Below are 12,792 nucleotides of genomic sequence, written 5' to 3'. Positions count from 1 at the left end.
GTCTTTTAGTTCACTTGGGTGAAAAAAGAATTACGATACCTTAAAAGGTTTCAAGAATATCTAAGATGAACAATGTACGGTACATAAATTGTGTTCGAATTGTATTATCATAACATACAAATTTTGTCCCTCTTGCAGAGGATACAAGTACATGAATAAAAAGTAGTGCCAGTATTCTTACTAAAAGGCAGCTATAGAGATACAAATGATTCAAAGTGAAACGAATTACCGTTAAACTTTGGCAAGACTTAGTACCAGTACAATTCAACAGATCTACTTCCCATAGAACTACATAAACTATAAAAATAGTATAATCAAGCAATGAGGTTCAAGAAGCAGATGTGTTAGTTATTTAGACTACAGATAGAACTTAAATGTTGTTGTTGTGGTCTTCAGTCCAGAGACTCGTTTGATGCAGCTCTCCATGCTACTCTATCCTGTGTAAGCTTCTCCATCTCCCAGTACCTACTGCAACCTACATCCTTCTGAATCTGCTTAGTGTATTCATCTCTTGGCCTCCCTCTACGATTTTTACCCTCCACGCTGCCCTCCAATACTAAACTGGTGATCGCCGGCCGGAGTGGCCGAGCGGTTCTAGGCGCTACAGTCTGGAGCCGCGCGATCGCAACGGTCGCAGGTTCGAATCCTGCCTTGGGCATGGATGTGTTTGATGTCCTTAGGTTAGTTAGGTTTAAGTAGTTCTAAGTTCTAGGGGACTGATGACCTCAGATGTTAAGTCCCATAGTGCTCAGAGCCATTTGAACCATTTTGAATAAACTGGTGATCCCCTGATGCCTCAGAACATGTCCTATAACCGATCCCTTCTTCTAGTCAAGGTGTGCCACAAATTTCTCTTCTCCCTAATTCTGTTCAGTACCTCCTCATTAGTTATGTGATCTACCCATCTAATCTTCAGCATTCTTCTGTAGCACCACATTTAGAAAGCTTCTATTCTCTTCTTGTCCAAACTATTTATCGTCTACAGTTCACTTACATATATGGCCACACTCCATACAAATACTTTCAGAAACGACTTTCTGACACTTAAATCTATACTCGATGTTCACAAATGTCTTCTTACAAAAAAGCTGTCCTTGCCATCGCCAGTCTACATTTTATACCCTCTCTACTTTGACCATCATCAGTTATTTTAAGCCCAAATAGTAGAACTCCTTTACTATTTTAAGCGTCTCATTTCCTAATCTAATTCCCGAAGCATCACCCGATTTAATTCGACTACATTCCATTATCCTCGTTTTGCTTTTGTTGACGTTCATCTTATACCCTCTATTCAAGACACTGTCCATTCCGTTCAGCTGCTCTTCCAGGTCCTTTGCTGTCTCTGACAGAATACAATATCATCGGCAAACCTCAAAGTTTTTATTTCTTCTCCATAGATTTTAATTCCTACTCCGAATTTTTCTTTTGTTTCCTTTACTGTTTGCTCAATATACAGATTGAATAACATCGGGGATAGGCTACAACCCTGTCTCACTCTCTTCCCAACCACTGCTTCCCTTTCATGCCCCTAGACTCTTATAACAGCCATCTGGTTTCTGTACAGATGTAAATAGCCTTTCGCTCCCTGTATTTTACCCCTGCCACCTTCAGAATTTGAAAGAGAGTATTTCAGTCAACATTGTCAAAAGCTCTCTCTAAGTCTACAAATGCTAGAAACGTAGGTTTACCTTTCCTTAATCTATTTTCTAAGATAAGTCGTAGGGTCAGTATTGCCTCACGTCTTCCAATATTTCAATGGAATCCAAACTGATCTTCCCCGAGGTCGGCTTCTATCAGTTTTTCGGCCGGCTAAAGTGGCCGTGCGGTTAAAGGCGCTGCAGTCTGGAACCGCAAGACCGCTACGGTCGCAGGTTCGAATCCTGCCTCGGACATGGATGTTTGTGATGTCCTTAGGTTAGTTAGGTTTAACTAGTTCTAAGTTCTAGGGGACTAATGACCTCAGCAGTTGAGTCCCATAGTGCTCAGAGCCATTTGAACCATTTTTTTTTTTGAACCAGTTTTTCCATTCGTGTAAAGAATTCGTGTTAGTATTTTTGCAGCCCTGGCTTATTAAACTGATAGTTCGGTAATTTTCACATCTGTCAACATCTGCTTTCTTTGGGATTGGAATTATTAAATTCTTCTTGAAGTCTGAGGGTATTTCGCCTATCTCATACAGCTTGCTCACCAGATGGTAGAGTTTTGTCAGGGCTGGCTCTCCCAAGGCTATCAGTAGTTCTAATGGAATGTTGTCTACTCCCGGGGCCTTGTTTCGGCTTAGTCTTTCAGTACTCTGTCAAACTCTTCATGCAGTATCATATCTCCCATTTCATCTTCATTTATTTCCTCTTCCATTACCATAATATTGTCCTCAATTACATGACCCTTGTACAGACCTTCTATATATTCCTTCCACCTTTCTGCTTTCTCTTCTTTGCTTAGAACTGGGTTTCCATCTGAGCTCTTGATATTCATACAAGTGGTTCTCTTTTCTCCAAAAGTCTCTTTAATTTTCCTGTAGGCAATATCTATCTTACCCCTAGTGAGACATGCCTCTACATCCTTACGTTTGTCCTCTAGCTATCCCTGCTTAGCCATTTTGCCTGTCGATCTCATTTTTGAGACGTTTGTATTCCTTTTCGCCTGCTTCATTTACTTCATTACTTCATTACCTTAAATGGAAAAGGCGTATTCAAGAACTAATGAAGCGCCTTAGTTCATATATATATTTGCAGTAACATGATTATATGAAGATATGATTTAAAAACAATGAAACCACTTTATTCCACATATTTCCATTCACTAATAAGCTATGCAATTGTTTTTGAAAAGGACCCAAATTTAAGGTAAATACAGGCGGGGGAGGGGGGGGGGGTAAAAATAGTGAAACACCAAAAACACAACGACACATTACCATGCTTAATATGGTGTAGGAAAACCGTTGGATTCAAAACAGCCTCCAGTCGCCTCAGAATTGATAAATACAAGTCTTGTATGGTTGCAAGGGAATCTCATACCATTCCTTCTGCAAAATAGTGGCAAGTTCAGGTAATGATAGTGGAGATGGACAGCGACCATGCACTCTTGCCTCCAACTCAACAGCCTTGCGATCTATTGACTGTTGTGGCCAGGGGAGACGTGCTCACAAAACAGGCTCGTAAGATTGGAGCTGTGTGAACAGTGGTCCTGTCGTCTTGCAACACATTATCTCCATTGAGGAACAGGCATTGTACCATGGGTTGGACTTGATCAACCAAAATGTTCACGTATCCCTTGGCAGTAATGCGACCTTAAAGAGTAATCATGAGGCCCATGGAAGACCATAATATGGCTGCCAAACCATCACTGAGCTCCCCCGATATTTCACTCTTGGGGCGTAAACTTGGCCAGATGTTGGAAACAGTGTGAATGAAGACTCATCCGACCAAATGAATTTCTTCCGATGATCCACTCTCTAGGTTATATGGCATCGGCACCACGTTTTCCTGTTACGAGCATTTGCAACACTGATATGTGGTTCTGGAATTCCTCCTCGTCCTGCAGTTCCCTGCTTATGGAACTCCCTTCGTGTTACTTTGGTGTTGTCAAGGTTCGCCAGTATGACTTTCAGTTCTGCAGTGACTTTTGCATTGTCGTCCTCTGATTACTCTGTATTTGTCATAATCCTCTTCAATGACCAGCTGTCACGATCACTCAACACACACTTTCGTCCGCGTCGTGGCTTTGCCGATGATGTTCTTCCACTTTCCATGTATGCGGGATAAATCTTCGATACGATGCCTCTTGAACCACCGGGAACTTCGGCTCCCTTTGTTACGGAAGCATCCATCCTACGAGCACCGAGTCTGCAACCTTGGCTAGCATCTGCATTTATGTTCAACCATTTTTTTTTTCAACCCCTGTACTTCCACAACGCACAAGTGTAATACAAGCATTGTATCCGGTTTTAGTTTTCAAACACGTTGCAGGGACCGCTTCAACAAATTGTATTTTGACAGCTGTTTCACAATACATACAATCGTTTATGCCCTTTGTCATTATCAACAGTTTCTGTTTTCTCAAAAAAAAATAATCAAAAAGCATGAACGTAATATTAGAACCATAAACAACCTCTACAAAGACTTAAAGTGCGTAACAGTATTGTCAGGTACGTGGGTACACTTATATTAGGGTGTCTATTCATCCCTTTTTTCTCGGGACATTCCCGTTTTTTACCAAAATGTCCCGCTGTCCCGAAAGTTTTTTTTTTTTTGGGACGCTCAAATGTCCCGTTTTTTATGATTCCGCTTGGCTAGAGTATTTTACGCTACTGGTTGTTTGAGTTGCTACTAACTGCGCAATTATTTACGCTAGGAAGCGTGTGATGACTTTCAGCATACCCCAAACATGTACCGAACTGTCAAAAATGGCAAGTAATTTTAAACACACTGTAGGTTACGAATAACAACGAAGATTCTTCTCTTCTAAATCGATCCACTGAATCCGTCCTTTCGGTCCAGAGATACTCTACACCACTGATACTTGCTCTCTTGCTTTCGTCACCACACTGTTAATGATTTGCACTGTGCAATCACTGTTTCATTATGCCAAAACGAAAGTGTAATTTTAACAGTAATATAAAAAGCGAGTTTCTTTTATTACTGGTAGTGGAGAAACTGTAGAATGTACGTTGTGCAGATCAAAATTTGCTATTGGTCATGGTGGAAGATCTGACATTATGAATCACATTAAGATGATGAAACATCGCATGAGTGACCAAACGAAAAGAGCAAATAAATGCGTGAGTGACTACTACGTAAACCTAAAATCAGTAACAGAAATGGATAGGCAGTTGGCAGCACAAGAAGCTACGTTTGCATACCACAGCGCAATGCATAACCATAGCTTAAAGTCAATGGACTGTACTACGGCAGTTGTTAAAAAAACTTTTCACTCCTAAATTCACATGTGGACACACAAAATGTAATGCAATCATTCCAAATGTTATTGCACCGTATGCAGCTCAGCAGGTTTTAAATGAACTGGAAAGTGCTCGATTCATTTCTGTAATGATTGATACATCGAATCATCTGGATTTGAAATTGGTTCTTCTCCTTATCAGGTATTTTCACCCTGAAAGTGGCATGACGGTGAAAGTGCTCGAATTGGTTAATTTAGCTGAAGAAACTTCAGATTTACTTCAGAATTATGTGCTGGAGGTTTTAAAGAAATATGATCTTGAGGGAAAGGTGATTGCAGTTTCTGCAGACAACACTAACACCAATTTTGGTGGTAAGCAGAGGAAAGCAAAAAATAATTTGTTCTATAAACAACAACAGAACACAGTAAATAATATGGTAGGTGTTGGCTGTCCAAAACATGTGGTGCACAATTCCTTACAAACTGGCTCAGGTTGCCTACCCATCGACTGCCAATTAATTGTAAACAAAATCTACCAGCATTTCCACATATATACAGTAAGGGTTGAATCTCTGAAGTCATTCTGTAAGTTTACTGAAACTGAATACAAAACTGTACTTGGGCACAGCAAGACAAGGTGGCTATCTCTGCAACCAGCATTGGAAAGAACTGTAGAGATATTTCCTGCTTTGAAATCATTTTTCATTTCCCTTGATAAGTATCCTGTTATCCTTAAACAATTATTTGATAACCCTGTGTCTATTGTTCTTCTACATTTTCTTGTTAGCCAGCTAAAACCTTTCTCCACAACAATTAAATGTATTGAGAAACAAGAAATCACAATAGTGGAAGTTTATCAAGAAATAAACAAATTATTGGGCAAATTACAACGTAGAAAATCTGAAAGATTTCTCACATCCTTTGTACATGAGACTCAAAGAAAGCTGGAAAAAGAGGGTGAAATTACTGTAGAACAATTTCATATTTATGCTGACATCTTCTATGAATCTTGCATTGAGTGTATTAAAGAATGGTGTTTACCATTTCTCACACTTTTTAAAGCATTTGACTGGGTTAATACTGAAAAGGAGCAGCTACAGTGGAAGGATATTCAGGACTGTTGTGTTTTTGTTAAAAGTATTGTACCAAATTTTCCTGTTGATGAAGACAAACTGTTCGATGAATTTTCATGTGCACAGAACTTCATAAAAAGTGAAGAAGGAGACAAAGAAAGTGTTAGTGCAACGTGGTGTCAAATATTTGCTTATTTCAAAAGTAAAAACATTAACATGAAAAACGTGATTCATTTGGTGGCGTTTTGTCTGGCAATTCCTGGGTCAAATGCTGCTGTGGAACGTGTGTTTTCGTTAGTGAACTCTTTGTGGTCAGATGAAAAAAACAGAATGAAAGTTGAAACAGTGACGGCCTTGCTCATTGTCAAAACACACTTTAATGGTGTATCGTGTACTGACTTTTATGGTACAAACGAAAATGCACTTCTTGATAAAGTACATAAAAGTGAAAAGTACGGTGATAGTGTGGCAGAATGTTTGTAAAAAGTGATTTGGGCCCATCTGAGTGCACGTTGTAAAGGTAAACTTGTATGTGTATTAAATTTAGTCAATACAATATTTATGTCCTGTTTTTTTTTCTTCATTGTCCCAGATTTTTCTCTAATTTATTTTAAATGTCCCCTTTTTCAATGAAAATGAAATGGAAACCCTAACTTATATTCAACAACCTGCCAGAACATGGGTCATTGGACTCGCATTCGGGAGGACGACGGTTCCATCCCGTCTCCGGCCATCCTGATTTAGGTTTTCCGTGATTTCCCTAAATCGCTTCAGGCAAATGCCGGGATGGTTCCTTTGAAAGGGCACGGCCGATTTCCTTCCCCATCCTTCCCTCACCCGAGCTTGCGCTCCGTCTCTAATGACCTCGTTGTCGACTGGACGTTAAACACTAATCTCCTCCTCCTCCTCCAGAACATGGGTAAAGTGATGTAGTTTAGAACCTTCTGCTATACTGAACAGTATCTCCACAGAAACTCCTGAAACTGTGAGCAGGAGTGAGCAAGGATGTCACGCACACTGTTTTAAATGTCCATGTAATTTAATTTGCTCCTGGGTCTGCATTCCGAAACGGGTTGAGTAGGGCCAGAGCCACGGTTGACACCTTGCAGCAACATTGTCTCAGACAAGTAATGCTTGTCTAGGAACCTGGACACATGCCTGTGGTTCTAATCAATGATGGTCATATTGTAGCTGCTATTCATGGGACAATTTCTAGTAAACTAAGATATTTGACAGACAGAAAAGAAAGCAGTCCGTTAGAGCCACATGTGACAATAAGCTTGCGAAATCCATCGATTCCTTCTAAGGATGACCTCTTGTTTGATCAAAGGCAATAATACTCTAGCCACTACGTCACATTTTCCTCGTGCTCCATGATGCACATGGAAAATAATCAAGTGCTGCTACTGTGATGTACCATTACTGCCGTGCTCACTGGCAAGGCTGTTTCTAAGCTACAGCCAGGAGACGTCTCTCTTAGATGAGGGGAGGAACATGTGGCCTTTCAATGCTTGTGTCTTACAAGAAAGACTTCATAAAGAGGGAGACTGTTGTGTTAAGCAAAGAGAAATTCCTTTTACAGCATAAAGGGCTTCTTCACAGACGGATATGTATCTCCAAACCCCTATTGTCTGAGAATTGGCAACATGTGAACCTAACTAACATGAAGTCCAAATTGGTATAGTGCGACACTGCTGTACAAGACGCATCTTATAATAAACTGATGGTACATGCTGGTAGTTAAATTGTCGTCTCTACTAGGCTTTTAGTGTATCCTATGGCCTACACTACAAACAGTAAGTGTGGGATTAATTTCCTTTATACTGTACCATAATCCACGAAGTTCAAATGAACTATGAACAACCTACTGGTACATAGGGACTTCAGAAACTATGTTACTCGTGTCATTCCACACCAAGACCATTGCGCAACAAGGATCGTGTATTATCATAAGAGAGTACATGCTCTGGGTTTCCTGCACGTACCGCAGTCCAGGAAGTTCATGGCAAGTATAAAATATCCGGTGTTATGTAGGGACTTCAGAAAGTAAATTGCACATGTCCTCCCATACGAAGACAGTTGCGCAACACGAGTGGCGCACTGTCGTAAGAGAGTACATGTTCAGAGTTTCTTGTGGAGACAGTTCTGCTGCAGTGCGAATAGCAGGTCTATCACGGTGTGGAACTAAAATTGGGCACCAAGTGGAGACGTACTCCAGAGTAGAAGTACGCGGGACGGTACGATTCTTGTGGGAAAAAACGACTAAATGGCACACATATTCACCATGAAGTTCTTGGCGAAATATGGGCAAAACGCGATATTGCGTCGCGCTGTAGTGAAATTATGCCAAAAATTTGACAAAAGTCTCACTGGCGTGGGTGATCCTTTTCGGGAAGTCCACATTTTTCACCATGCGATTTCAATGTTTCGCAAGCTGAAAGAACATTGTGGGGGGGGGGGGGGAGGGGGGGAGAGAAAATTTCCAAACGGTGAAGGTGTTCACACTGAGATTCTCGAATGGCTCCACGACCCTAACAGCATGCGGGACAAATGCTGTAGAAGAAGACACATGGAGAGGCAAGAATGCTCCTCTGACGGCTACAACAAACGTCAGTAACGGCATTATGTGATATACTGTTCAGGTTTACACTGTGTCACTAAGCTGTACCCAGTGTAATTGGAAACTGTGTCCTAAAATCATATGATATTGAATTAAATTAACAAGATGTTACGTTGTAGGTCTACCTATTTTCCATCTTAATATTTTCTTTATGTGTATTCGTACTAACAGTCTTGTGGTAATTTAAGAACTTAACTAGTCATTGATTATCTCAGTGATTAAATCCACAGTTAAAATTTTCTCCAATTTCATAAACTGCAAAAACACAATTCCAGTTTGGAGAAATTCATTCAAAACGCTTCAGACGTAAGAAAAGAAAAAACTTTTTTCTTCGCCATATGCCAAGAAGGTATAGTTTAGAAAATTTTCTTCAAAATAGAATTGCTCTTCCAGGTAGCACAAGAGTGGACTTGCAATACCATTTTGTATCAGCAAGTCTACTCCACGTAGCTACTCTCTCCCCTTATCCCTCCATCTGCATCCATACAATCCAATCCCAGCTCTGTATGACAACAATGGAAGATTAAACCAACATTTTTTAGCTACATTAAAAAAAGTTTTGTTCTTAAGATGAAGTAAGCAACTCATGAGTAAAAATACTTACTAGGATAATGTTTCAGTTGTTCTAAGTATACAGCACCCATTGACTCAGTCATAAGGAGTTCCACTTGCATGGTGTCATCTGAACAGTGGACCTTGTACTGAACTGTAACATAAAACCGATACGAATATTTTAGCATAATAATATAATAATATTTTAAATAATACTAATGAATCATTATAGCCGCCATGTACCAAGTTTCATATATCTTAGGATGGGAACGTGCTGTCTGTACCTCTTTGCTCATGTAAATCGCGCTGTAATGTTCGTCACTGATCACATAACGTAGGAATTTCTAACTCGACCAGCAATTGTTGTATAAGGAATAGGTACTACTGCATCAGCTACCACTTGGTCCCAGAGATCTTGAACAGAGTTCTGCAGAATATAATTTTTTTTACAGATTTTTTTTGTGTTTTATCCAGTTGACTGTCTCCCACAGGGAGACCAGACAATGCACTGTTCTGTGTTTTTAATCCAATAGAGATATTGCAGAAAGTACGTTATTACTGTATTATACTGACCAATAAAATTACATTTTAAATAACAAAGTTCCTTCCACTGAACTTCTGGTCCAGAATGAGTGAAAAGTAAAAAAAAATCATACTCTCTTTTGTCAATAAACTATAATTGTTGTCGCAGTATTTCTCGCCTGTCGAATAAATTGCATACTATCATTCAACAATTTTTGGAAAGTTTTATTAATGCCTTAAAAATCGAATTTCTGAAGGTCTTGTTGGTAATTAGGATTTCAACATAAGCAATACATAGGATTTTTACATTCAGTAACCACGCATCAGAAAACTGATAGACTTAATGGCCGTTTTCTGCGGAAGCGATGCATGTCGCATCTTCGGAAATTACGGAGCATCGAATTAAAACATTAGACGTACTATTTCTATTGCTGGCACAAATACGCATCATGACGCTAAATAACGGCAGCGGTAGCAGTACTCAGTGCATCAGGATACTTTATTTTATCGTAGTCCTTTCTGACTTAAACATTGGTTGTCGATGGGGTTGCCATGTGAAGAAAGATCTGTGAGAGATCTTCCCGTATTACCACTAAAGAAAGAGTAATAAGAGTGTGTATTAAATAACAGATACGGTATTTCTTTGCAAATGTATTCAGTAGCAATTAAAATTTAAGCGTTATGTAGTCGGAAGCTTAATATAACCGTAAGCAGTAAATGCTGTGCTAAACGCAGTGAGAGTTTGAAAGGAATCCTATTGTACGAGCACGGCGATTTGAAAATTTCTTGGGAGTGATTTCTGAATAACTGTAACAGTCAATGCTATGGATGAGCGGAAGCATAATGAAAATCCTGGATCCAGTCATCATTCATGCAAAACTTGTACGCTAATCAGGACCAGCGGAATTCTGAAGCATTATAGTGTGACCCATTTGCCACAACGCGTCGTCAGTGGTTACAGATGATTACTGTCGCAATTTTGTTACGCATTCAAGCAGTAGGATTATACGCGAGGAAGTGACAGCATATTTATAAATAGATTGGTTGGTTGATTTGTGGGAGGGGACCAAACAGTGAAGTCATCGGTCCCATCGGAGGAGGGAAGGATGGGGTAGAAAATCGGCCGTGCCCTGTCCAAGGAACCATCTCTGAATTTGCCTGAAACGATTTAGGGAAATCAAGGAAAGCCTAAATCAGAATGGCCGGACGCGGGATTGAACCATCGTCCTCCCGAACGCGAGTGCAGTTTGCTAACCAATGCGTCACCTCGCTCGGTTTTATAAATAAAAGGCTCGGTTCTGCAGAGCTAATCTTACTCCACTATTGCCGTGACTTGATTGTTAGGTGGTCAGCAGAGTGCTCTAAGCGTAGTTATTGTTGTAATATTTAGAATTTGCGTGGAGTTCGAGAGGCAGAAGATAGAGAGAATAAATAACGGCGGAACAATGTTACACTGAAGCCTCACATAAACGCTGTTTTACAAGCACACATGAGGAAGCAACAGAAATATCGAATCAGAGTCTCGTGAACGACTCAGCCTGAAACGATCATAACATATGAAATTATGCTCAAGTTCATCCATTACTTTCAAGTGACAAAAAGATAGTATGTTCAGGTACTAAAAAGCGACACACAATCTTATACGCAACTGAAGATGATAACAGCAGAAATGGCGTGCCAAAGTCATTTATTTGCATGTACATCGTCATGAGAGGCAGTATTTCCGTATGGATGCAGAACAAACAAACAAGGATATTTACAGTATCAAATATCGGAAAGGGTACGCCTTTCCATCGACGTTAGCAATACTAAGATCGTTGTGTCTTTCAGTTACTTCAGTTTCAGAAGAAATGATTGTGCTGGATACGCCAGATGGAGAGCACGAACCAAAGGTCAGAAGGTCTCCCCACGCGCACCACCTGCGGTGACTAACGCATTACTCTCTTGCGTGAGAGTAGGAGTCTACAGAACATTGAAGGAAAAGTAGCGAAGAAGAACCGAAGACGTGTAAAGAAACCGACTCGGTCAGTAAGCACTCGAGGTAAGGATGATGACAGCGGATGAACTAAATGTAGCCCATCGTGACTTCAAAAAGTAGCCCCAGATACTATAAATCTATTAAAGCAATCAGTAAAAACTGCAGTCGAAATCACATAAAGTCCAGCAACAGTTATAATGTGAGAATCAGACTAAATATTTGAAAGTATTACCGACAAGGATTAAGAAAACGTAAATTCCACTCAATCTTGAAGCCACGGGAAACAGAGAACAAGCTCATATTGGACAGTCATGGGGAAAAAATCGTTGTAGCATTGTTTTAAGAGCTATCCCCGCACTAGCCCAAAGTGATGTACAGAAATAACATCAAAATTCAATCAAGCTGGACGGGAGTTTGAATCCTGCTCCTTTCAAAGGAAATGATCCAGTTCTCAAAAGTCAGCCATGAAACAGAACGCAAACGAAAGACACTTTTTGTTTAGAAGAAGACAAAAAATTAGATTTCAGTACAGAATACTACGGCGTTTAATACCTTATCCAAGTAGGCCTATGCACACTCCAGAAAATCTGATTTCATTCATGTCATGAAGGTTTGTTTCAGTTCTTGAATGCCTGCTCTGAACGTTCAACGTACTGTACACGTGAGTTATCAAAAGAAGTTATATGTTGAGGGGGCTTGTTATCAGTACGAAAAAATTTATGTGGGAAAGACAGCATTTTTGTAATTTATAGTCCAGCTAATGTGCCATATTTTCGAAGTACGAAGACGGTTACCGAGATTTCTATTCTACAGACTTGTTCTGTATCATCCAAACTCCACAATTAGTGTATGATATCTGAACGTGCAACGATAATTTCACAATGTTACTTCAACTGTACGTCTATGGCGAAATGCAGGCGAAACAAACCCGATGTGACTTTGATGGTAATACTGGCTATTGAACGTAAAATGTTGAATATGCTACTCTTTATTGGTGATTTCTAGCGTTTATAGTGTACACTGAGACACTTGGAATAAATATTTTCTATTTGCTACGGTCGTAACACATTCGCTATTAATTCTGTCACGGAGACCGTCAGCGGAATTTCATGGCAATGCTCAGCTTGAGCGACCGATGCCAGCTTAAA

At 40.0% G+C, this 12,792-nt stretch overlaps 1 protein-coding gene across 1 annotated transcript in view; it reads right to left on the bottom strand.

Annotated features, from left to right (window-relative positions):
• LOC126183204 (uncharacterized) overlaps positions 1–12,792 on the bottom strand; it is a 131,505-nt gene that overhangs the window by 47,019 nt on the left and 71,694 nt on the right. Inside the window, exon 2 of the mRNA XM_049924978.1 lies at positions 9,197–9,298. Coding sequence (XP_049780935.1) covers positions 9,197–9,298 — 102 coding nt within the window. The remainder of the gene's footprint in view (positions 1–9,196; positions 9,299–12,792) is intronic.

Source organism: Schistocerca cancellata, chromosome 4 (genome assembly GCF_023864275.1).
Source record: "Schistocerca cancellata isolate TAMUIC-IGC-003103 chromosome 4, iqSchCanc2.1, whole genome shotgun sequence".
NCBI classification, from domain to species: Eukaryota; Metazoa; Arthropoda; class Insecta; order Orthoptera; family Acrididae; genus Schistocerca; species Schistocerca cancellata.
The sequence above is the reverse complement of the archived record's forward strand: the minus strand, read 5'-3'. Positions and strand labels throughout refer to the sequence as shown.